This window comes from Phyllobates terribilis, unplaced genomic scaffold (genome assembly GCF_046119375.1).
Source record: "Phyllobates terribilis strain yellow unplaced genomic scaffold, ASM4611937v1 Scaffold_1__5_contigs__length_1240528914, whole genome shotgun sequence".
Lineage (NCBI taxonomy): Eukaryota > Metazoa > Chordata > Amphibia > Anura > Dendrobatidae > Phyllobates > Phyllobates terribilis.
The window spans coordinates 173,673,913-173,700,894 of record NW_027362761.1 but is presented as its reverse complement, the minus strand read 5'-3'; the positions used below and the strand labels follow the sequence as shown (position 1 = coordinate 173,700,894).

The window sequence follows — 26,982 nt, the reverse complement described above, 5'->3', positions numbered from 1 at the left end:
GCCTGACAGAGACTTCGCTCCACGCTCTCCTGTACTTTCCGGTACTGCTGCTGCCTCTCTGTGTCCCAGTCTGCTTCTGGTGAAGTGTCCTCGGGTGTCAGGACTCCCATTTCCAGGTCAACAGGTAACTTACCATGTCTCGCCCTCATTAGGTAAGCCGGGGTACAGTTGGTGGAACCTACCGGGATGTGGTTGTATAGGTCCACTAGATTGGGCAGCTTCTCAGGCCACAGACTACGTTCTTCCAGGGGCAACGTTTTCAGGAGATCCATTACCACCTGGTTCATTTTCTCACAAAGTCCATTAGTTTGCGGATGATAGGGTGTCCTTATCTTCCGGCAGCCATACAGAGTGCAGAATTCTTGGAAGACCTCCGCTTCAAAGGCAGGTCCCTGATCCGTCAACACTTGGTCCGGGTACCCGTGTGGACGGCAGAAATGCTGCTGGAAGGCTCTAGCTGCTGTTCGAGCTGTTAAGTCCTTGACGGGGACGACAACCAAGAACCGGGAGTAATGATCCACAATGGTTAACGCGTAGACGTAGCCACTTCTGCTTGGGGTCAGTTTTACATGATCCAAGGCTACCAGTTCCAACGGCTGCCGGGTGACGATGGACTGCAGGGGAGTCTTCTGGCTGGCACGGTCCTTCCTTCTTAGGTTGCATGGGCCACAGTCTCTGCACCACCTCTCGATGGTTCCCCTCATGCCTACCCAGTGGAACCGCCCACGCAGCAGGAACTCCAGCTTCTTCCATCCGAAGTGTCCAGCCCCGTCGTGGTATGCTTCCATCACCATGGCTGCGTCTCTCCGTGGCACCACTACTTGCCAGATTAGTTCATGCGTCCGGGAGTTAACCATTCTGCGGCACAACTTCCCCTTGTAAAGGAACAGTCGACTCTTCTCAGCCCACAGTTGCTTGGCTTCCTCCGGAGCGTCTGGGTCAAGGCGAGCCTCTGGCCGAGTCAGCATCTCCTTCACCAGCCGGACGGCAGGGTCACTGTCTTGCGTTTCCTCCCAGTTGTAGTGAGGCAAGGGGTTAAACGTAGCGGCTTGCTTACTCCTTACCCGATGGGAATACTGGATAGTCCCATGACGGTGGAACGCGGGGAGTTCGACTTCTTCCAGTCCCTCTGGATCTTCTCCTACGTCCGGTAGGTTTGGCATCCTGGACAGGGCGTCCGCGTTGGTATTGGAGCGTCCTGCCCGGTATTTGATTGTGAACTCGCAGTTGGACAGACGGGCCATCCATCTCTGCTCTAGGGCACCGAGTCTTGCCGTGTCCAGGTGTGTCAACGGGTTGTTATCCGTGTACACGGTGAACCGGGAGGAAGCGAGGTAGTGCTTAAAGCGTTCGGTGACTGCCCACACCACTGCCAGGAACTCTAGCTTAAATGAGCTGTAATTCTCAGGGTTTCTCTCGGTGGGTCGCAGTTTTCGGCTGGCGTAAGCGATTACTCGTTCTTTCCCCTGCTGGATCTGGGACAGCACTGCTCCTAGCCCGATGTTACTTGCGTCGGTGTAGAGGATAAAGGGCTGGCTGTAATCAGGGTACGCCAGGATTTCATCCCCCGTGAGGGCCATCTTCAGCTGGCGGAAGGACTCTTCTTCTAACTTCTCCCATCTGAAGGGTGGCTTCTGGTTCTTGGCCTTCCGGGACTGGCCTATCAAGAGGTCCTGCATAGGAGCTGCCTTTTTGGTGAAACCGGGGATGAATCTGCGGTAATAGCCTACCAACCCGAGGAACTGCCGCACTTCCTTTACACTGGAGGGACTTGGCCATTCCTTAATCGCGGTGATCTTATCAGGGTCGGGAGCCACTCCATCAGCGCTCACCACGTGTCCCAGGTACTGCACCTTTGGTTTCAGGAGGTGACACTTGGAGGGTTTCACCTTTAGGCTGTAGCTTGCCAGAGCTTCGAACACTTCCGCCAGGTGTTTCAGGTGGTCCTCATATGTCTTGGAATATACGATGACATCGTCCAGGTACAGCAGGACTGTCTCGAAGTTTCTGTGACCCAGACAGCACTCCATTAATCGTTGGAAGGTTCCTGGTGCGTTGCAGAGTCCGAACGGCATGCAGGTAAACTCGCTAAGTCCCATCGGGGTGGTGAATGCGGTCTTCTCCCGGTCCGCCTCTGCTACAGGAACCTGCCAGTACCCACTAGTGAAATCCAAGGTAGAGAAGAAGTTAGCAGATCTTAAAGCAGCCAAAGACTCCTCTATCCTTGGTAAGGGGTACGCATCCTTGTGTGTGATACGGTTGATTTTCCGGTAATCTACACACATCCTCATGGTGTTGTCTTTCTTTTTGACTAAGACTAGTGGAGCTGCCCAGGGGCTACAGCTATCCCTGATCACTCCAGCCTCCTTCATGTCTCTAAGCATCCCCTTGGCGTGTTGGTAGTGTGCAGGGGGTACGGGTCGATACCTCTCTTTTATGGGAGGATGGTCTCCCGTGGGGATGTGGTGTTCTACCCCCTTGACTCGCCCGAAGTCTAACGGGTGTTTACTAAACACTCTCTCGTACTCTTGAACCACCCGATAGACTCTCTGTTTCTGGTGTGAGGGAGTGGAGTCAGTACCCAAATGTAGTTGCTGACACCAGTCCTCCATTGTTTTCTGAGAGCCGTTACCTTCCTCCGGGGAAGATGGAGGCAAGGGTTCTACGGACTGTATGGAATCTTGATTGATGGTATACAATTTGGCTAGCGTGGCATACCGGGGCAGGTACACTTCCCGATATTTATTATGCGAATGGGCACCCTCCCATGGCGTACATTGACCACCCCCCGTGCTGTCAAAATGGTGGGCCTACTGTCTGAGTAAACTGGTTCTACCATTGCCTGGTAATCTCTACCTCTCAGACCAATAGCTGCCCGGCACCAAATCATCATTTCACTTTTCGGGGGCATGGCAATAGGGAAAGGGTCACACATTCGCACGCTACCAATCTCACCACCGGAGAGTTCTAGCTGTTGCCGTCGCATCAGTGCCCGGATCTCTTTCTGGAGCACTCGCTGCTGGCCGGAGCTGGCGTTCTTGGCAACCTGCTGTAAAAGGAAAATCACCTCTGCAAGACAATTTTCAATTACATTAGTTCCTAGAGTTATCTTTGGGTGACTCTCGTGTTTGTCAATGTCTACAATGATCAGTCCCTGTGCTGCCAGTTCGACTCTACCGATTTTAATGGTCACCTCTTTAAATCCAATCTGTGGCACGGGCTGACCATTGCTGGCGATGATACTCAAGTCGTCGTCAGGGTAGCGGGTGATATCCGAGTCATTCCAGTACTGCTTGAAGAGCACGTACGGGATGGTGGTGACCTGTGACCCGGTGTCCAGTAGGGCACTCATAGGAATGCCATCCAGTACCACGGGTAAGACTGGACGTCCTCCCACATATTTGTCGCGCCAGTTCGATGGGCCTGGTGATCTTTTTCCTGGGGGTTGGCCCTCTACCCCAGGTTGTGCCAGTTTAAAGGACAGTACCTTGCCATATGTCCGGGTTGATTGCAACGGCGGCAGATGGGTCGTCCGTCCTCGTTGTATCGGTCGCTGGGTCTTTCTCTGGCCGGTGGGGTCCTCCTTGGTCGACGCCACGGGATGTCCTCCGGTCCGGATGCCAGCTGGATCTTCCCTGGAGTGGAAACCTGTAAAGACTGCACAGTTCGGGTTAGCGCAGCAACGCTTTTAGCTAGCTCTTGGACCTGATGGTGCAGGTCTGGAGCCGGGTCATTGTTCAAAGCCTGCGCATCAGCCCCCACATGCCCTGCCGACAAGGGCGCCGCCTCCTGGTGGTAAGTGGCAGTGGGGCGTCTGGGGGTCACAACGCCACCTGGTGCCGGTTCCCGAAGCACCCGGATGGCTCTGTCCTTGAACTGTGCAAATCCCAGATGAGGGTCCTGTAAGGCCATTGCCCGCAACTGGGTTCGGTGGGCATTGCAATATAAACCCTCTATAAATTGTTCAGTCAACAGCCTGTCCTCGTCTCCCACGCCGTCAGGGTCGGTCTGCTTAATGGCTCTCAGGGCCTCTTGTAGGTTCAGGGCATAGTCCCTTATACTCTCATGTGCCCGCTGTTTGCACCCGTAGAATCTAAGCTTGATCTCGGCTGAGGTGCGGGTATCAAAGGTGTCCCTCAGCCGGGTTAGTATCCCTGCGACAGTCCTCCCCCCAGGTGGCCAGGACTTTACCTCCCTTTGGGCTGCCCCGGTTAATTGGGCCACCAGGATGCTCACTTTTTGCTCCTCTGTGAGGGGGTACACCTGGAAGAGGCTATCCAGCTTTTCTCTAAAGTCATGCAGGGTATGTGACTCCCCTGAGTACTGGGGTAGCCAGGCTGCCCCCGGGATATAGGGCATGGTGAAAGGCATGACCGCAACAGCGGTGGCGCTGGCGGGGGTTGAAGCGGTGAAGCTCTCCTCCGTATCCGACATCCTTCTCCCCCCTAGTGGACCGTGGCCTACCTTGCGATGATCCTCTTCCGTAGGCCGCGGCTCCGCAGTGGATTGTCAGGGTTGAGGACCTTCCGTCGCGCTCCTGTGACGTCGGCGTCTGCTGGGCTCCTTCCAGGACCTTACGCAACGTCCGGACGTGAGGCGGGGCTTCAGTTCTCGCGCACTTTCGGAGTCCACGCCCCTCTTCTTCCCGCGCGGCGTCTTCAAGATGGCGTCCAACGGCGGGAAAACTCCACGGAAGGCGGGAAGAAGGCTGAAAATGGCGCCGGATGGCGGGAATCTTCACCGATGGCGGGAAGAAGGCTGAAGATGGCGCCGGATGGCGGGAATCTTCACCGATGGTAAGTTTAAAAGTCTCTTTTTTTTTTTTTTTTCTCAGGCACGCAGTACCCGGTGGTTGCGGGCACGGAATCCTGCCGACTACGCCAAAAGTTGACGCGCCCCTGGGCCTGTGTCGCACTGCGTTGCGCACGCGGGAGCTTACCCGGAGCCGGATCTCTTGAGGGTTGTAGTCTCGTGGCGGTGATCCGGTCCGTGCCCAGGGAGTCAGACTAAGTGGCGCTGTATTAGCGGTAGATGTTGGACGACTACGCCACCCGTTGAGTACAGCTAAGGAGCTGTTGCTGCAGGGCAGACCGCTGAGGCCGGTGGTAGGATTGTGCAGCGTGATAGTATAACCCCCAACGGGAGGAGGGGTATGGCCTCAGGGCAGCCGACGTGGATGATGGGGGGTAGCAGGAACCACTCAGAGACGGTACGGTGCAGTTCAGGGTCTTTACTGGTGACAACAATAGACCCTCCCGGAGTACTGGCTAGCGATTGGGGCCTGGTCAGTCCTTGAGCAGATGGGATCTCCCCTGGCCAGGCGGAGTTGTAGGCCTCCCAAACTAACGATACTCTTCTGGCTACCTTGCTAGAAGCGGGTAAAAGTAGCCCACGTCCCTGAGTGTACCGTGTGGTGCTCACCCGTATGGCCGGTGACTCGGGGCCTTCTAGTAGCTTCCGCTCCACGACGGCGGTGCTGGTCCCACGCGTGTGACCGTGCCTTCGGGTTTCTGGGCCAGAGGACCTGCAATCCCCTGCCGGTCGGTTTCTGCTGCTGGATAGGAGTTAGTCCCCACAGCCTCGGACTCCGGATCCGGAGATAACTTCTCAGTCAGGGCGAGCTCTGCAGCTGCCAGCCCCTGACTCCTTGTAGTACTGCTCCCACAGAGCTCCTGATATTCTTTCCTAGATCTGCTTCTCTTCTCTGTCTCTATTTCTTCTCTACTCACTAACCCTGCCTCAGCCCTAGGTTTATATAGGGGAAGTTCTTCCCCTCCCAGGACTGGGCAGGAGGTGTGGCATGCACAGGATCCCTGACCAAGAGACCTCCCACCTGCTCTCAGACATAACATTGCCGTTACTGTGGAAACCAGACCCCTGGGGTGCCACATATAGATTAGAGGAGTGCTGTAATGCAAGATGAGGCTGTGTATAGATGAGAGGTGTGCTGTAATGCAAGATTAGGCTGTGTATAGATGAGAGGTGTGCTGTAATGCAAGATGCGGCTGTGTATAGATGAGAGGAGTGCTGTAATGCAAGATGTGGCTGTGTATAGATGAGAGGTGTGCTGTAATGCAAGATGCGGCTGTGTATAGATGAGAGGTGTGCTGTAATGCAAGATGTGGCTGTGTATAGATGAGAGGTGTGCTGTAATGCAAGATGCGGCTGTTTATAGATTAGAGGAGTGCTGTAATGCAAGATGTGGCTGTGTATAGATGAGAGGTGTGCTGTAATGCAAGATGCGGCTGTGTATAGATGAGAGGTGTGCTGTAATGCAAGATGTGGCTGTGTATAGATGAGAGGTGTGCTCTAATGCAAGATGCGACTGTCTATGGATGAGTGGTGTGCTGTAATGCAAGATGCGGCTGTATATAGATGAGAGGTGTGCTGTAATGCAAGATGCATCTGTGTATAGATGAGAGGAGTGCTGTAATGCAAGATGAGGCTGTGTATAGATGAGAGGTGTGCTGTAATGCAAGATGCGGCTGTGTATAGATGAGAGGTGTGGTGTAATGCAAGATGTGGCTGTGTATAGATGAGAGGTGTGCTGTAATGCAAGATTCGGCTGTCTATGGATGAGTGGTGTGCTGTAATGCAAGATGCGGCTGTGTATAGATGAGAGGTGTGCTGTAATGCAGGATGTGGCTGTGTATAGATGAGAGGTGTGCTGTAATGCAAGATGCGGCTGTGTATAGATGAGAGGAGTGCTGTAATGCAAGATGCGGCTGTGTATAGATGAGAGGTGTGCTGTAATGCAAGATGCGGCTGTGTATAGATGAGAGGTGTGCTGTAATGCAAGATGTGGCTGTGTATAGATGAGAGGTGTGCTGTAATGCAAGATGCGGCTGTGTATATGACGCGCCCCTGGGCCTGTGTCGCGCTGCGTTGCGCACGCGGGAGCTTACCCGGAGCCGGATCTCTTGAGGGTTGTAGTCTCGTGGCGGTGACCCGGTCCGTGCCCAGGGAGTCAAACTGAGCGGCGATGTAACAGCGGTAGATGTAGGACGACTACGCCACCCGTTGAATGCAGCTATGGAGCTGCCGCTGCAAGACAGTCCGCTGAGGCCGGTGGATGGATGGTGCAGCGTAGATGGTATAACCCCCAACGGGAGGGGTATGGCCTCAGGGCAGCAGATGTGGATGATGGGGGTAGCAGGAACCACTCAGAGACGGTGCGGTGTAATTCAGGGTCTTTACTGATAGACCCTCCCGGAGTACTTGCTAGTGAACGGGGCCTGGTCAGTCCTTGAGCAGATGGGATCTCCCCTGGCCAGGCGGAGTTGTAGGCCTCCCAAACTGACTGTACTCTTCTGGCTACCTTGCTAGAAGCGGATATAAGTAGCCCACGTCCCTGAGTGTACCGTGTGGTGCTCACCCGTATGGCCGGTGACTCGGGGCCTTCTAATGGCTTCCGCTCCACGATGGCGGTGCTGGTCCCACGCGTGTGACCGTGCCTTCGGGTTTCTGGGCCTGAGGACCTGAAATCCCCTGCCGGTCGGCTTCTGCTGCTGGGTAAGAGTTAGTCCCCACAGCCTCGGACGCCGGGTCCGGTAAGAAAGCTTCTCAGTCAGGGCGAGCTCTGCAGCTGCCAGCCCCTGACTTGTAGCAGTATTGCTCCCACTGAGCTTCTGCTGTTTCTTCCTGTGACTGTTTCTTGTCTCTACTCTCCTTGACTCCAGGCTCAGGCCCCTGGACAGGGCCTGCCTGTGGAGCAGAGCCCATAGAGCAGCTCTGCTCCCTGTCTTCTCCTCTCAGAACTCACTAACCCTGCCTCAGCCCCAGGTCTATATAGGGGAAGTCCTTCCCCTCCCAAGACTGGGCAGGAGGTGTGGCATGCACAGGATCCCTGACCAAAGGACCTCCCACCTGCTCTCAGACATAACATTACATTACTGTGGAAACCAGACCCCTGGGGTGCCACATATAGATGAGAGGAGTGCTGTAATGCAAGATGCAGCTGTATATAGATGAGAGGTGTGCTGTAATGCAAGATGCGGCTGTGTATAGATGAGAGGAGTGCTGTAATGCAAGATGCGGCTGTATGTAGATGAGAGGTGTGCTGTAATGCAAGATGCGGCTGTGTATAGATGAGAGGTGTGCTGTAATGCAAGATGCGGCTGTATGTAGATGAGAGGTGTCCTGTAATGCAAGATGCGGCTGTATATAGATGAGCGGAGTGCTGTAATGCACGATGCGGCTGTGCATCGATGAGAGGTGTGCTGTAATGCAAGATGCGGCTATATATAGATGAGAGGAGTGCTGTAATGCAAGATGCAGCTGTGTATAGATGAGAGGTGTGCTGTAATGCAAGATGCGGCTGTGTATAGATGAGAGGTGTGCTGTAATGCAAGATGCGGCTGTGTATAGATGAGAGGTGTGCTGTAATACAAGATGCGGCTGTATATAGAAGAGAGAAGTGCTGTAATGCAAGATACGGCTGTGTATAGATGAGAGGTGTGCTGTAATACAAGATGCGACTGTGTATAGATGAGAGGAGTGCTATAATGCAAGATGCGGCTATATATAAATGAGAGGAGTGCTGTAATACAAGATGCGGCTGTGTATGGATGAGAGGAGTGCTGTAATGCAATATGCGGCTGTGTATAGATGAGAGGTGTGCTCTAATGCAAGATGCGGCTGTGTATAGATGAGAGGTGTGCTGTAATACAAGATGCGACTGTGTATAGATGAGAGGAGTGCTGTAATGCAAGATGCGGCTATATATAGATGAGAGGAGTGCTGTAATACAAGATGCGGCTGTGTATGATGAGAGGTGTGCTCTAATGCAAGATGCGGCTGTGTATAGATGAGAGGTGTGCTGTAATACAAGATGCGGCTGTATATAGATGAGAGGTGTGCTGTAATGCAAGATGCGGCTGTGTATAGATGAGAGGTGTGCTGTAATGCAAGATGCGGCTGTGTATAGATGACAGGTGTGCTGTAATGCAAGATGCGGCTGTGTATAGATGAGAGGTGTGCTGTAATGCAAGATGCGGCTGTGTATAGATGAGAGGAGTGCTGTAATGCAAGATGAGGCTGTGTATAGATGAGAGGTGTGCTGTAATGCAAGATGCGGCTGTGTATAGATGAGAGGTGTGCTGTAATGCAAGATGCGGCTATATATAGATGAGAGGAGTGCTGTAATGCAAGATGCAGCTGTGTATAGATGAGAGGTGTGCTGTAATACAAGATGCGGCTGTATATAGAAGAGAGAAGCGCTGTAATGCAAGATACGGCTGTGTATAGATGAGAGGTGTGCTGTAATACAAGATGCGACTGTGTATAGATGAGAGGAGTGCTATAATGCAAGATGCGGCTATATATAGATGAGAGGAGTGCTGTAATACAAGATGCGGCTGTGTATGGATGAGAGGAGTGCTGTAATGCAATATGCGGCTGTGTATAGATGAGAGGTGTGGTCTAATGCAAGATGCGGCTGTGTATAGATGAGCGGTGTGCTGTAATACAAGATGTGGCTGTGTATAGATGAGAGGTGTGCTCTAATGCAAGATGCGGCTGTCTATGGATGAGTGGTGTGCTGTAATGCAAGATGCGGCTGTATATAGATGAGAGGTGTGCTGTAATGCAAGATGCATCTGTGTATAGATGAGAGGAGTGCTGTAATGCAAGATGAGGCTGTGTATAGATGAGAGGTGTGCTGTAATGCAAGATGCGGCTGTGTATAGATGAGAGGTGTGCTGTAATGCAAGATGTGGCTGTGTATAGATGAGAGGTGTGCTGTAATGCAAGATGCGGCTGTGTATAGATGAGAGGAGTGCTGTAATGCAAGATGCAGCTGTATATAGATGAGAGGTGTGCTGTAATGCAAGATGCGGCTGTGTATAGATGAGAGGTGTGCTGTAATGCAAGATGCGGCTGTGTATAGATGAGAGGAGTGCTGTAATGCAAGATGCGGCTGTATGTAGATGAGAGGTGTGCTGTAATGCAAGATGCGGCTGTGTATAGATGAGAGGTGTGCTGTAATGCAAGATGCGGCTGTATGTAGATGAGAGGTGTCCTGTAATGCAAGATGCGGCTGTATATAGATGAGCGGAGTGCTGTAATGCACGATGCGGCTGTGCATCGATGAGAGGTGTGCTGTAATGCAAGATGCAGCTATATATAGATGAGAGGAGTGCTGTAATGCAAGATGCAGCTGTGTATAGATGAGAGGTGTGCTGTAATGCAAGATGCGGCTGTATATAGATGAGAGGAGTGCTGTAATGCAAGATGCGGCTGTATATAGATGAGAGGTGTGCTGTAATGCAAGATGCAGCTGTGTATCTGTGGCACCCTGCTGTTCACAGGTACCACAGGACCCAAAAGGGTGCATGGATGGACTACTCCACAAGAGGCCCTCATTACAAACAAACACCTCCACCCTTCCACCTCACACCACCAGAGAGAGCCCATTAGGGATATATATATATGGAGGGTGGAGCCAGGCAGTTCAGTTGAGCAGTGAGTCTCAGTCTGAGAGGGAGTGTGCTGCCACTGAGAGCAGCGAAGACGCAGCACGTCTGCTGCTGTATTGAGGGCCCTGAGTGTGGCCAGGGGCAAAGAGGAGAGGAGAGAGGAGTTGAGGGGGCAGAGGAGCCTCATAGGCTCGCCCCAAGACAGAAACCGGACACCGGGTCCACGCCTACAGGGTCCTTTATACCCAGTAGGGATCACCGGCATACCAGGAGGACTACAAGTCCCTGGTCGACCTGAAGCTAAACCCTTGGCAGGACTAGGAACCCCGAAGGCCCCGGCGTCCAGGGATAGTGGTTGCCAGAAAAAGGTCCTACTACCAAGCGACAGGTGAAGGAACAGCACGACACAGAAGCTAGGCCCACTTGCAGGCTGGCCAGGAGCTTAGAGAGAGGGAGACATGGACCAGGAGGCCTTATACCCTCTCACTGGGGAGAAGTCCTGAAGTGCACCCTTCCTAGCGAGTACCCTGGACCGTACCTGACATCCGCACCAGTAAAGGTACTGAAGTGAATCCCCTGTCTCTGTCAGTTACTCCTGTTGCGCCATCTCTCCTGCACTGCAAGCCCCAGCATCACCACCATTTGCACCTACACTTTCCCGGGGGCCCGCTCCGCCTGTGGGGAGCAGAAACATCCCAGCTGCTATCCCATCACCCCCCCGGAGGTCTGCATCAGTGCCGGTAACCATTACCGGAAACCACAGGTGGCGTCACGAGACAAACTGTACACTAAAAACCCCTTTTTAAAGAGAGACCCAGAGTACGGGCCCGGGAGCTGACTGCCTTGACCTCCTAAACAAAGTAAAAGGCCCGGGTACCGAGTCCCCTATATTCCCCCTGGGTGACACATCTCTCTTTCCTGGCGTCACGAGCAGGATTTCGTGCCCATTGCCACCGGGTACTGTGTGCCGTAATAGAACTGTGTTTAAACTGTGGTGAACATCGCCGCCATTACCGCGCCGCCACGCGGGAAGAAGAGAGGCGTAACTGCGGGAAACGGAGAGGCGTGACTGCTGGAAGCGCGTGAAACTCAAGCCCCGCCTCGCGCTCTGACGCAGCACGAGGAAGCGTCAGGTCCTGGAAGGAGACCGTCGTGTGCGGAGCTGCGGCCTACCCGAAAAAGAAACAGGAGGTAGGCTACGGTTTACTAGGGGGGCGCAACCATGGCCGACGACCAGCAAAACGCCGGAGCACCGGTTAACGCTCCTGATGCTCAACTTGCGCCCGGCGCTGCTCAGGCTGGAGCGGCCGCCCCACCAGCAGGGGTCATGACTCCGTTGATACCCATGGCCCTGCCATATATCCCTGGAGCAAAATGGCTTCCTTAGTATGACGGCAAACTAGACACCCTGTCTGGATTCAAAAGGAAAATATGCGGTGTACTGGACATGTACTCAATGACTGGTAAACAGAGAGCCACTGTTGTGCTGGGACAATTGACTGGTGCCGCAGAGCGGGAAGTTGAAACCTGGCCAGCCGCAGACCAGGAATCAGTATCCATTATCTTCGGATGAGGTTCTATCACTGTACCCAGAAGCCTGAGGACAGTATCCGGGACTACGCCTGGCGCTTACAGGAAGCCCTGCGGGCCCTGAAACCGGTTAGTCCAGCCAGCATACATGGTCAGGACAAAATGCTGACAGAACAGTTCATCCGGGGGTTGAGGTCCCAGGAGGAGAGCAGAACCGTACGGTGGTGGGCCTTAGATCATCCAAATGCCACCTTTGACGCCCTGAAGGACATGGCTTTTAAGGGTCTGCAGCCCCTGGAACCATCAGATACTGCTATCCAGCGTTACCAGGGTGGAGCCATCCCACTGCTCCTTCATTAACGGCTGAAACAAAGATGCAAACAGTGCCCCCTAGTGAGCTGGACAGCCTGCGCTCTGAAGTGCGTCAGCTAAGTAAAACCCTGGCCACTGTCCTGAGCACCCTGCAGCTACAGACGGAGCCTGAGCCGGAAGGAAGGATCCTACTCGCCGACAGTCCTGAGGATGTCCCCTGGATGAGGAGAAGAAGGACAAAGCCACCCCGTAGGAGGACAACGCCACCCCGTGGGAGGAACAGGAGGTTCATAAAGGACTATATCAAAAAGGTAATGTGTCACCCTACCTGGATGCCACAAGTGTAATAAAGCTGTGTCTGAGAGCAAGGGGGAGGTTCTCTGGTCAGGGGAACATTAGCATGCAATGCCTCCTGTCTCAGGCCAGTAGGGGGAGCAGGCTGCCCCTATAAAAGCTGGTACTGGGGACAGGGTTAGAGAGAACTGGATTGCCTGTCTCAGCTTTGAGACGTGTCCCAGAGTGGAGCAGGGACAGAAAGTTGATTGCACCTAAGAGGAAGTGTGGCAGTAGGAGAGAGCCACCAGCCAGAGACAAGAGGCGAAGAGAGCCTGTCTTGGCAGAGAAAGACTTAGCTTTACCAGACTTTGGTGTCTGAGGCTGGAAGGATTCCACATCCCCCAGCAGAGAACCAGTCCGCAAGGGACTATACATTCCTTGGCCTAAGAAGCCTGGAGGCCCTGCCACAACCGAAGGGACCAGTGAAGCCGTACAAGGCTGGGAGCAGAAAGGAACCCACGTCGCAGACCATACAGGCGAGAAAGCACGGAAGCTCGGAAACGTGGGCTGTTACTCTATAAGGAGGGGATAGCCAGAAGGAGCGCAGAAAGCACGGTAGGCCTACACCCTCACCCTGACCAGGGCCAATTTCCCCGTTGCTCTCAGACATCCAGGTCCCCTCCTAGCTGGGACTGTTTATGGGTCAGTTTGCCTGTTTCAGTAAAGACCCTGGACTGCAACCTGTTGTCTGTGTGCTCCTTGCTCCTCCAGCACTATCATCACTGGGACTCTCACTACCATCACTCCCACCATCCACTATACTGCCCTGGGGCCGCACTCTTCCCGTGGGGAGTCACACTACCCTAGCTGCACACCTCATCAGCCCCAGCGGTCTGCAAGCAGCGGCGGTTCCTAATAACCGCAATCCACGGGTGGCGTAGTCGGACATAATCAATATAACGAACTACCATTGGCCTGACCACCCTGAGCCACGGAACCGGGTTGCCACTACTACTCCCATCGCTCCCTATTGCCCGGATCCGAGTGCCCCACGGCCCAGGGGGCGAGTCAGCTTTGGCGTAGTCGGCAGGATTTCGTGCCCGCAACCACCGGGTACTGCGTGCCTGAAAAAGACTTTTGTAACTTACCTGTGGCAAAGTTTCCCGCCGTCCGGAGTCGTTTCCCGCCATCCGGAGCCGATTCCCGCCATCAGACGCCATCTTGGACCTTTTCCCGCCGTCTTCTGCCGTCTTCCCGCCATCTGCAGCTGTTTCCCGCCATCGGACGCCATCTCCAGGACGCCGCGCGGGAAGAAGAGGGGCGTGGACGTCAAAACCGCGCGAGATCCGAAGCTCCGCCCCACGCACCGACGCTGCGCAAGGTCCTGGAAGGGAGAGAGAGCGACGCTGACGTCATCGGAGTGCGACGCCAGGTCCTCGTCCAGAGCAGCAGCGGAGCCGCGGCCTACAGAAGAGGATCGTCGGAAGGTAGGCCACACTTCACTAGGGGGGGAGGAAGATGTCGGACACAGAGGCGCCCACTACCACCAACGCAGTTGCAGCAGCGGTGATGCCCTTTTCCTTGCCCTACATCCCTGGAGCGGCCTGGCTGCCCAAATACTCAGGGGAGCCCCATGCCCTAACTGACTTCAAGGAAAGACTGTATAGTTTGTTCCAAGTTTACCCCCTGACAGAGGAACAGAAGGTCAGCATATTGACAGGGCAGTTAACTGGCGCAGCCCAAAGGGAGGTAAAATCATGGTCCACTGAGGAGAAAAGGACAGTGAAGGGTATTCTGGCCCGGCTGCGGGGTACCTTTGACACACGTACCTCCGCTGAAATTCAAATGAGGTTCTATGGATGTAAGCAGCGGGCACAGGACAGCATCAGAGACTATGCCCTAAATCTGCAGGAAGCCTTGAGGGCTATTCAACAAACTGACCCTGGCAGTGTGCAGGAAACCGATAAGCTGCTAACAGAACAATTCATAGAAGGTCTGCTGTCCAGTGCCCACAGGGCTCAGCTGCGCCTCATGTTCTTTCAGAACCCCGACCTGACCTTTGCCCAATTTAAGGACAGGGCCATAAGGGTGCTCCGTGAATCTGCAACCAGTGGCGCTATAAACCCCCGGCGCCCTGCTATCACCTACCACCAGGAGGCGGCGCCCTCCTCTATGGACTCCGTGGAGGCTGATGCACAGGCCCTGAACCAAGCCCCGTCGAAAGGCCTGCACCACCAAGTCCAGGAGCTAACCAGGAGCGTCGCGGCGTTGACCAGGACCGTCCAGGCGTTGCAAGTGGACCCGTCAAGACCCATCGAGCTGGCTTCAAGTCCGGAGGATGTCCCGTGGCGTCGACAGAGGAGGATCCCGTCGTTCCGAGGGAGGCCCACAGACCGCTACGCAGAGGATGGACAGCCCATTTGCCGTCGATGCAACCAGCCCGGACACATTTCCAGGTACTGTAATTTAAACGGGTCCAACCTGGGGCAGAGGGCCGACCCCCAGGCATAAGATCACCAGGCCCTTATAATTGGCGTGATAAGTATGTTGGGGGGCGCCCGGTTTTACCCGTGGTGCTGGACGGTATCCCCATGAGCGCCTTGCTGGATACTGGGTCGCAAGTAACCACAATCCCTTATGTACTTTTTAAGCAGTATTGGACTGATGCTGATATCACACGGTATCCAGACAGTACCTTGAGCATCATCGCCAGTAATGGCTTACCCGTGCCGCAGATGGGGTTCAAGGAGATGACCATTAAAATTGGTAAAGTTGAACTGCCGGCACAGGGAGTGATTATTGTGGACATTGACCGTCATGAAAGTCACCCTAAAATAACTGTGGGTACTAACATAATTGAAAATTGTCTTTCAGAAGTAATTGTAATTCTGCAACAGGTGGCGGTGAATGCTAGTTCCAGCCAACAGAGAGTCCTCAACAAGGAGATAAAAGCCCTGATGAGACGGCAGCAGGTAGAACTGTCTGGTGGTGAGATCGGTAGCGTAAGACTCAGTGATCCATTCCCCATTTCCATGCCTCCCAAAAGTGAAATGATGATCTGGTGTCGGACTGCAATCGGGTTGAGAGGTAGAGACTACCAAGCCATGGTAGAACCCGTGTACTCAGACAGCAGGCCCACCATTTTGACAGCCCGGGGGGTGGTTGATGTCCGTCATGGGAGGGTGCCCGTCCGCATCCTCAACATTGGGGAGAGGGAAGTACACTTACCCAGGTACGCTACACTCGCCAAACTGTTTGTCGTCGAACACCAAGCTATCAGGGCCGTGGAACCCTTGCCTCCATCTCCACAGGCGGAGGGTAATGGCTCCCAGAAACAAAAGGAGGACTGGTGCCAGAAACTCCACGTGGGTGCTGACTCCACTCCCCTGCACCAAAAACAAGGAGTCTACCGGGTGGTACAGGAGTACGAGAGAGTCTTTAGTAAGCACCCGCTAGACTTCGGCAGAGTAAAAGGGATAGAACACCACATCCCCACAGGGTGCCACCCACCAATAAAAGAGAGGCACAGACCTGTACCCCCTGCACATTATCAGAACGCCAAGGGTATGCTAAGGGAGATGAAAGAAGCTGGGGTCATTAGAGATAGCTGTAGCCCCTGGGCAGCCCCCTTGGTTCTGGTGAAAAAGAAAGACGGCACCATGAGAATGTGCGTGGACTATAGACAAATCAACCGTATCACCCACAAAGACGCATATCCGCTGCCTAGAATAGAAGAGTCTTTAGCCGCACTAAAATCTGCTAACTTCTTTTCTACTTTGGACCTTACTAGCGGGTACTGGCAGGTTCCTGTGGCAGAGGCTGACAAGGAGAAGACCGCCTTCGCCACCCCGATGGGACTGAGTGAGTTCAACTGTATGCCCTTCGGGCTCTGCAACGCACCAGGGACCTTCCAGAGGCTGATGGAATGCTGTCTAGGGCACCGAAACTTCGAGACGGTCCTTCTTTACCTGGACGACGTGATCGTCTATTCGAAGACCTACGAGGACCACCTAAAGCACCTGGCCGAGGTGTTCGAAGCCCTGGCAGGCTATGGCCTGAAGGTGAAACCATCGAAGTGTCACCTGCTGAAACCAAAGGTCCAGTACCTAGGGCACGTGGTAAGCGCGGAAGGAGTGGCCCCCGACCCTGACAAGGTCACGGCAATCAAGAGCTGGCCAAGCCCCTCGAACATCAAAGAGGTGAGACAGTTTCTCGGGTTGGTAGGCTACTACCGAAGGTTCATCCCCAGGTTCACTAAGATGGCAGCTCCTATGCAGGACCTCCTGATCGGACAGTCTAAGTCCCGAAGTCAAAAGCCACCCTTCAAGTGGGATAAACCGGAAGAGGAGTCCTTCCGCCAGCTAAAGATGGCCCTCACGGGGGATGAGATCCTGGCCTACCCTGATTACGGCCAGCCTTTCATTCTCCACACAGACGCCAGTAATGTGGGACTGGGAGCCGTACTGTCCCAAAACCAACAGGGCAGAGAACGGGTGATCGCATACGCCAGCCGGAAGCTGAGGCTTCCGAGAGGAACCCGGAGAATTACAGCTCCTTGAAGCTAGAATTCTTGGCGGTGGTGTGGGCCGTGACGGAACGCTTCAAGCATTACCTGGCCTCCGCAAAGCTCACCGTGTACACGGACAACAACCCGTTGACACACCTGGACAATGCAAGACTGGGTGCCCTGGAGCAGCGGTGGATGGCCCGTCTCTCCAACTATGACTTTGTGATCAAGTACCGGGCAGGCAAAACCAACGCCAACGCGGACGCCCTATCAAGAATGCCTCACTTACCTGAAGGTGACGAAGACCCAGAGGAGCTGGAGGAGGTAGAACTCCCTGCGTTTCACCGGTATGGAGCCGCTCAACACTCTCACCGCGTGAAGGAGGAGGATCTAACAACTGTGATGATGAATCCCCTACCTCACCACAGCTGGGCCGAAACCCAAGATAGTGACCCTGCTGTCCGCCTGGTGAAAGATCTGCTGACCCGGGAAGACGCCCGCCTAGATCCAGATGCCCCAGAGGAAGCCAAGCAGCTATGGAAGAGGAAGAGCAAGCTGTTCCTCTACGAAGGTAAGTTGTGCAGAAGGATTGTCAACCACCGGACGCACGAGCTGACCTGGCAAGTCATGGTCCCAAGGCGAGATGCAGCTATGGTCCTGGAAGCTTACCATGACAGAGCGGGACACTTCGGTTGGAAGAAACTGGAGTTCCTACTAAGAGGATGGTTCTTTTGGGTCGGCATGAGAGGAGCTGTGGAAAAATGGTGCAGAGACTGTGGCCCTTGTCACCTAAGGAGGAAGGACCGTACCAGCCAGAAGACACCCTTGAGGCCCATCGTCACCATGCAGCCTCTTGAGCTGGTAGCTCTGGACCACGTCAAATTGGCTCCAAGCTGGTCTGGATACATCTATGCCCTGACAATCGTGGACCACTATTCCCGTTTTCTAGTGGTGGTCCCGGTAAAGGACTTGACAGCCCAAACAGCGGCCAGAACCTTCCAGCAATACTTCTGCCGTCCACACGGGTATCCGGAACAGGTCCTGACAGACCAGGGTCCAGCGTTTGAAGCTGAAATCTTCCAGGAGTTCTGCAACCTCTATGGCTGTAAGAAGATTCGGACAACGCCTTACCACCCCCAAACCAACGGGATGTGTGAGAAGATGAACAATATAGTCATTGATCTCCTGAAGACGTTGCCCCTGGAGGAACGCAGCCTGTGGCCAGAAAAACTGCCGGACCTGGTAGACATGTACAACAATATCCCGGTGAACGCTACAAACTGCACCCCGGCTTACCTGATGCGAGCCAGACCGGGTAAGCTGCCCGTAGACCTGGAGATGGGAGTCCTAATACCTGAGGACACCTCCCCGGATGCGGACTGGGATACGGAAAGGCAACTGCAGTACAAGAAGGTACAGGAGAGTGTGGAGAAGAGCCTGGCCCAGGTGAGAGAGAAGCAAGAAAGACTCTTCAATCAACACGTATGGACTGCGTTCGGAGCCTAACCCAGGAATGAACTAAGACTGTGAAGGACTTGGGGTAGGACAGACCCCCACCTGGTTAAGGCTCCCGTTGTTTTGGTGATATGGACACCCGGTCACAGGCCACACTGTGACCTAAAGAACTCAATTTGTGCGCCGTCTGTCTATTAATGTTTTATTGTTATGCATATTGTCTTTGTTTACTGTTTAGTCCCGGAGTACTAAATTTCACTAGGGGGGAATGTGTCACCCTACCTGGATGCCACAAGTGTAATAAAGCTGTGTCTGAGAGCAAGGGCGAGGTTCTCTGGTCAGGGGAACATTAGCATGCAATGCCTCCTGTCTCAGGCCAGTAGGGGGAGCAGGCTGCCCCTATAAAAGCTGGTACTGGGGACAGGGTTAGAGAGAACTGGATTGCCTGTCTCAGCTTTGAGACGTGTCCCAGAGTGGAGCAGGGACAGAAAGTTGATTGCACCTAAGAGGAAGTGTGGCAGTAGGAGAGAGCCACCAGCCAGAGACAAGAGGCGAAGAGAGCCTGTCTTGGCAGAGAAAGACTTAGCTTTACCAGACTTTGGTGTCTGAGGCTGGAAGGATTCCACATCCCCCAGCAGAGAACCAGTCCGCAAGGGACTATACATTCCTTGGCCTTAGAAGCCTGGAGGCCCTGCCACAACCGAAGGGACCAGTGAAGCCGTACAAGGCTGGGAGCAGAAAGGAACCCACGTCGCAGGCCATACAGGCGAGAAAGCACAGAAGCTCGGAAACGTGGGCTGTTACTCTACAAGGAGGGGATAGCCAGAAGGAATGCAGAAAGCACGGTAGGCCTACACCCTCACCCTGACCAGGGCCAATTTCCCCGTTGCTCTCAGACATCCAGGTCCCCTCCTAGCTGGGACTGTTTATGGGTCAGTTTGCCTGTTTCAGTAAAGACCCTGGACTGCAACCTGTTGTCTGTGTGCTCCTTGCTCCTCCAGCACTATCATTACTGGGACTCTCACTACCATCACTCCCACCATCCACTATACTGCCCTGGGGCCGCACTCTTCCCGTGGGGAGTCACACTACCCTAGCTGCACACCTCATCAGCCCCAGCGGTCTGCAAGCAACGGCGGTTCCTAATAACCGCAATCCACGGGTGGCGTAGTCGGACATAATCAATATAACGAACTACCATTGGCCTGACCACCCTGAGCCACGGAACCGGGTTGCCACTACTACTCCCATCGCTCCCCATTGCCCGGATCCGAGTGCCCCACGACCCAGGGGGCGAGTCAGTAACACCTCTACAAGATCTCCTGGTAGGACAGTCCAAGAGAGGTAAAAGTCCCCCATTCCAGTGGGCAAAGAGCAGGCTGAATCCTTTGCAGCAATGAAGGAAGTCCTAACCGGTGAAGAAATCCTGGCTTACCCTGACTACAGCCAGCCTTTCCTGTTGTACACCGATGCCAGCAACGAGGGACTGGGAGCAGTGTTGTCCCAGAAGCAAAATGGCAGAGAAAAGGTAATTGCGTATGCCAGTAGGAAGCTTCGCCCTACTGAGAGGAACCCGGAGAATTACAGTTCCTTCAAGCTGGAGTTCCTGGCCTTGGTCTGGGCTATCACTGAAAGATTCAAGCTTTACCTAGCCTCAACTAAATTCACAGCCTTTACAGACAATAATCCCTTGACACACCTGGAGACAGCCAGGTTGGGAGCCATGGAACAGCGTTGGGTGGCCAGGCTGTCAATTATCAGTTCACAATCAAGTACCGGGCAGGTCATAAGAACACCAATGCCGATGCCCTGTCAAGGATGCCCCACCAGTCAGACACCGAGGATGAAGTGTATGACCTAGAAGAAGTTGAATTACCTGCCTTCCACAGAAGCGGAGTGGTCCACGAGCAACGCGCCTCCAGAAGCTGTTTATGGTAGGATGCCAAACCCCCTACCTCATCACAGCTGGAAGGAGACCCAGGACTGTGACCCAGTTGTCAGCCTCATCAAAAGACTGATAACCCAAGAAGGTTCTCACCTGGAGAAGGATGCTCCCCCACAAGCCAAAACCTGTGGAATGAGAGAAGCCGGCTGTTCATCTACAGAGAGAAGCTGTGCAGAAGGTATGTCAACCCCAAGACCCATGAAATGGTGTGGCAGATTGTTGTACCCAGGACAGATATCCAGATGGTGTTAGAGGCTTACCACGATCAAGCAGGTCACTTTGGCTGGAAGAAGCTGGAAACCCTGCTGAAGGACTGGTTCTATTGGGTTGGAATGCGGAGCTCCATAGAAAGGTGGTGCCGAAATTGTGGGCCCCGTAGCCTCAGAAGGAAAGACTACGACAGCCGGAAAGTACCCTTGCAGTCCATCAAAACAACCCAACCCCTGGAGATTGTCGCTCTGGATCATATCAAACTGTCACCCAGCAGATCAGGCTACTCCTATGCCCTGACCATGGTGGATCACTATTCCTGGTTCCTGTTGGTAGCCGCTGTCAAGGACCTGACAGCAGAAACTGCAGCAAGAATGTTCCAAGCCTACTTCTGCAGACCCCATTGATATCCAGAAAAGGTGCTCACCGATCAAGGCCCTGCTTTCGAAGCTGAGCTATTCAAGGAATTCTGCCACCTGTATGGGTGTAAGAAGATCCGAACTACGCCATATCATCCGCAAACCAACGGTATATGCGAGAAAATGAACAACATCGTTATAGACCTGTTGAAAACCCTACCTTTGGAAGAAATGAACCAGTGGCCAGAAAAGCTACCTGACCTAGTGGACCTGTATAACCACATACCCGTGAGTTCTACAAATTGTACCCCAGCGTACCTTATGAGAGCAAGACCTGGAAAATTGCCCATGGACCTGGAGCTCGGAGTGGTAGAACTTGCTGCAGATACGTCCACTGAAGATTGGGACACAAGTCGGCAAGAGCAGTACAGGAAGGTACAGGCCTGTGTTGAAGACAGTCTAAACAAGGTGAGGGAAAGACAGGAAGAGCAGTATAACAAACATGCACCAGCAGAACCCTTGGCACCTGGAGAGATAGTGCTAAAGCGGAAAAGAAGAGGTCACAAGCTCGATGACCAGTGGGAAAGAGAGCCCTACACTGTGCTAAACTCCAGATTTGACAACAGTAAAACCTGCCTGATTAGTAAGGATGGAGGTAAGACAACCGCAACAGTCTCAAGAGACCACTTGAAGGTGTGCCCAGGTCTACTGAAGACAACGGAGGAAGAAGTACCTCCTATAGCACCGGAAGAACCCAAGGAAGATGTGCTTCACACAGTTCTAGGAGATTTCCCTGCCGACTGGCCTCAACTTGATGGAGCAGTGATTATACCAGTAATACACTTCTATCAACCACAAGAAGAACCTGTGAGCGCCCTAGAGGAACCTGCTCAGGAACAGGAAGAGTCGCCACTCAGTGGAGGATTGCCCGTTGAAGCTGAGCCTGAAGGCCCAGTAATCAGTGCACTTGCCAGTCCCATAGAGAGATTGAGGCAGTTTTATAATCTACCAGCACGTACACCTGATTGGTTAGCAGAGAGTGCATGCACAGACACCAGTATCACCGCAGTGCTACGAAGGTACACACGCAGCACACACGGCCAAATCCCTGCCAGGTTTAGGGAATAAGCACAAAGTGCCTACATTATAAATAGTTACCCAGTTGGGTATTGCCTATTGTTTATTGTGTAAACTGAAAATAATATGTGTTCATTTAGTTACCTGTTAGGGTACAGAGACTTGTAGGCTGAGGACTGTGAGCAGCCAAAAACTGTTCTTGTAAATAGTTGCACTCATCAAAAGTGCCCCCTTATTTGACCACTGAACAAAAACCCGTTTGGCGTGGCCGAAGATGTGGTCCAACACCTGGATCACCTATGCCCTGTAGCCACGCTCAGGGCCTGCGTTGAGAGTTTTCAGGTGGGTTCCTCATGTTACTCATTTTGCACTTTCATCGGTGAAATGGACACCTGGTTACGGGACTTACTGTAACCTTATTATTGTTATTATAATTATTATTGTTATTGTTGTAACCTGTTACAAAATGCTTCAGTCCAGGAGTACTGAATTGTACTAGGGGGGAATGTGGCACCCTGCTGTTCACAGGTACCACAGGACCCAAAAGGGTGCATGGATGGACTTCTCCACAAGAGGCCCTCATTACAAACAAACACCTCCACCCTTCCACCTCACACCACCAGATGGAGCCCGTTAGGGATATATATATATATGGAGGGTGGAGCCAGGCAGTTCAGTTGAGCAGTGAGTCTCAGTCTGAGAGAGTGCATGCCAGTAGGGATCACCGGCATACCAGGAGGACTACAAGTCCCTGGTCGACCTGAAGCTAAACCCTTGACAGGACTAGGAACCACGAAGGCCCCGGTGTCCAGGGATAGTGGTTGCCAGAAAAAGGTCCTACTACCAAGCGACAGGTGAAGGAACAGCACGAAACAGAAGCTAGGCCCAGTTGCAGGCTGGCCAGGAGCTTAGAGAGAAGGAGACACGGACCAGGAGGCCTTATACCCGCTCACTGGGGAGAAGTCCTGAAGTGCACCCTTCCTACCGAGTACCCTGGACCGTACCTGACATCCGCACCAGTAAAGGTACTGAAGTGAATCCCCTGTCTCTGTCAGTTACTCCTGTTGCACCATCTCTCCTGCACTGAAAGCCCCAGCATCACCACCATTTGCACCTACACTGCCCCGGGGGACCGCTCCGCCTGTGGGAAGCAGAAACATCCCAGCTGCCATCCCATCACCCCCCACGGAGGTCTGCAGCACAGGTGGTGTCACGAGACAAACTGAACACTAAAAACCCCTTTTTAAAGAGAGACCCAGAGTACGGGCCCGGGAGCCGACTGCCGTGACCTCCTAAACAAGGTAAAAAGCCCGGGTACCGAGTCCCCTATATTCCCCCTGGGTGACACATATCAATGAGAGGTGTGCTGTAATACAAGATGCGACTGTGTATAGATGAGAGGTGTGCTGTAATGCAAGATGCGGCTGTGTATAGATGAGAGGTGTGCTGTAATGCAAGATGCGGCTGTGTATAGATGAGAGGTGTGCTGTAATGCAAGATGCGGCTGTGTATAGATGAGAGGTGTGCTGTAATGCAAGATGCGGCTGTGTATAGATGAGAGGTGTGCTGTAATGCAAGATGCGGCTGTGTATGGATGAGAGGTGTGCTCTAATGCAAGATGCGGCTGTGTATAGATGAGAGGTGTGCTGTTGTGCAAGACGCGGCTGTGTGTAGATGAGAGGAGTGCTGTAATGCAAGATGCGGCTGTATATAGATGAGAGGTGTGCTGTAATGCAAGATGCGGCTGTGTATAGATGAGAGGAGTGCTATAATGCAAGATGCGGCTATATATAGATGAGAGGACTGCTGTAATGCAAGATGTGACTGTATATAGATGAGAGGAGTGCTGTACTGCGGTTCCTATATAGTCCCTAGTCTGATAATGGCAGACAACTCCCAGCATCTCTTTACCTAGGGGTTGTCCAGAACTTAGATATTGATGTGTATCCTCATTCTTTGGATAGGTCATGAATATCAGATTGTATTTGATTCTGACACCTGTCACCCCTATGCTCACCTGTTAGATCCTGCGGCAACTGGATTTGCCACTCTATACACTGCGTAATGGCTTTTCTTATGTACAAATATGTCCGATTGTGTGTTTGGTATCCCCCCACATTTGTTTTACTCAGAATATTTGCACGGAGCACCATTCATCCTAAGGCTGGCCCCGGGTCTGACAATATGCTAAATATAATACTAATGCTGGTGTCAAAATTAGTCCAATTGGCTTTCTTTTTCGTCAGCTCCAATATATGTAATAACATTTGCTGTGGTGATGTCAAGGCCCACCAGGTGAAGTGGATCCTCTAAGCCCCAGGTCCAGGTTGGCACATGGACCTTGGGTGTTAAAGCAGCAAGCTGGAAGGCACATTGGCAACAAGGACTTGGCACACACAGGAATCTAGGAGCAGCAGGGCGGATGATGTGTAACCCAGCAGGAATGGAAGCAATTAAAACACAGTATGCACCGAAGGTGGCGCACATCAAACATAGAGGTCTAGAAACTCAATCCCAAGACACAGGTGTGTGTCAATGGGCCTTAAATATATCTAGGGAGATAATGTCATTGATCCACACCTGGTAACCTGCAAAACCTGACGTGGAGCACAACAGAGGGCAGTGGACTCAGGAGAAGGGAGCACAGCCCGCAATACTCGGGACAAGTGTGTAAAAGGTGACATTACTGGATGTCACCTACCTTACCAAAAGAGAGAATAAAACTCAATAAAAAAGATTTTTACAATGTGACAGCAATACAAAATACTGAGAACAAAATATTTATTTCTTTCATCCATAAAACTATAGTATACAGTTAATTTTGTCTAAATAAATTATCGAATTTGTCATTTACAAGCAATAAACTAGATCACAATATTTCAAAGACAGTATGTACACAACATAAGGCTTAGTTATAAACATCACATATTCTTCAATGTCTCTAGTAAACATATTGAAAACATCTGAACTGAAGCTGATCGTCTGGAAGTATGAGTGAGCAGAAACTGCATGAAATTTTACTGCAACCCAACAAGACAGATCTCAGCCTAGAGTTCAGAAGGAAGAAGAAAAAACTACTTCATTTGCTTTGCATTTATGATCTTTTGCATGGAGTTTTAGAAGGTCAACAGGTCATGTGTCATGCCATCCACAGCAGAAAACATGCAAAGAAAACACCATGTGAATTTTGGGTAATGATCACGCCAACGTCCAAGGTGATTTGCAGCGATGGAAGCAAAAACTTCAATGCTTTGTAAGAGTTCTTCACAGTTCTACGAGCAAAGTGCAACTAATTGTCCTTTCCCATTTTCCCCATTTCACCAGCAAAGAATGTCAGCTCAAGGCAGGAGACCTTGTGTCCTCACGTCTGTCGATAATGTCCTTTTCATATACAACACGCTCAGCAAACGGCGTATTACAGCAAGCTGCCTATCACAAGAAGGATTCCATGCTTCTTTTTACTGTAAATAAAAAAGCAGATTTTGAATATTCAATATGCAAGATAGAATTTACATACAATTAAAGTGTATACACTTTCTGTTAAAATAAGTTTTATAAATGGTTGACCTTCAGATGTTTTAATTTTTTTCAGGATTTAGTTCCATCTCAGCCTTGTATGGCTGAGACAGGAATATTAATGCCCAAGAACTGACCACAGGAGCCCCACTTCTATGGCCATTGTTTACATGCCGATATTTCCATCACAGCCATGAATAGATGAGATGGTCCTGGCAGCAGGGACCCTTATTGATCCTAAGAATGGGGCTTAGTGTTGTGAATAATCCTTTAAGAAACTATTAACCCCATGGTGAGTGATGCCCAATTCTATACAGCTCCAATTGGGAATAAAAACAGAATACCAGGTATAACAGTAAGTGGCAATTTTGGTACATACAAATATAATCATTTTTACAGTGCTTGCAATTGTGCTTGCAATTGTTCATGATTTACATGCACTTTTGCACACTAAATAATTTAAAGGAAATCTTTCAAGTGATTCATGTTGCCCAAATTGCGGGCAGCATGAATCGCAGCCTGACTGAACAATTGCGGCTAGGTATGTTATTTTCTGAAAAGCTTTTAAAGAAAAAAAATACTTTGAAGATACGGACCATAGCCAGAGAGCAGACTAGACTAGCACCGCTCCCATGGTTTGCTATTCCCAGTGCCGCTGCATGTGATTGACAGGTCTCTCCCTCACATATACATAGGGAGAGATGTCAATCACTTCTAGTAGCTCTGGGAGAAGCTAGCCAGGAGCAGAGCTGAACGAGTCTAACCTCTGACTATGGTCCCCAGCTGGATCTTCAAAGTTTATTGGGGGCAATTCATCAAAGCTTTTCCGACAGATTTCTGGCAGAAGAAAGCTTTGAAAAGTCACATTTTTTGCGCATTTGGATTCCATACTTGCCCCAGCTCTCCGACAAAGTGGATGAGGCGGGATGGGGCCTTGGCGACCCCCACTCGTCATGAGTTTGAAGGCGTTTCGTATGCCACAAATCTCACTCCATCAGGGACCAATATATACCAATATTTCTGACTAATTATGAATAATTCATATGATCATTTCTCTAAAAGGAAAGTGAACACCTCAGTAAATGGGAACGAGACTCTATTATTTTGGAGATTTGTGACTGACAAACACCCACAGAAAGCAATCGCTTATTAAATCTATGCGGTAAAAATTTTTCCAGGGCCACTGTGTAACTAGAGTACTAAATAGTTTCTACCATGATGGTTGCTAACCTACAGAAACAGGTAGAACGCCTTTATCAGATTTCAAATAACCTCGTGAGTATCATGCCTCGTGTCCGAACAAGAGACCTGTGTATTGTAGAGGAGCCTCAAATTGCATAAGTCATGCAGACAGCTAAAATAATTTGTTGTTTGTTAAAT

At 51.9% G+C, this 26,982-nt stretch overlaps 1 protein-coding gene across 1 annotated transcript in view; it reads right to left on the bottom strand.

The window, feature by feature from the left end:
* Positions 1-24,850: 24,850 nt before the first annotated feature.
* The window catches only part of PIP5K1B (phosphatidylinositol-4-phosphate 5-kinase type 1 beta), a 196,041-nt gene continuing 193,909 nt past the window's right edge, over positions 24,851-26,982 (bottom strand). Inside the window, exon 15 of the mRNA XM_073669731.1 lies at positions 24,851-25,547. Within this exon, the coding sequence (XP_073525832.1) occupies positions 25,545-25,547 (3 nt within the window). The 3' untranslated portion in view covers positions 24,851-25,544. The remainder of the gene's footprint in view (positions 25,548-26,982) is intronic.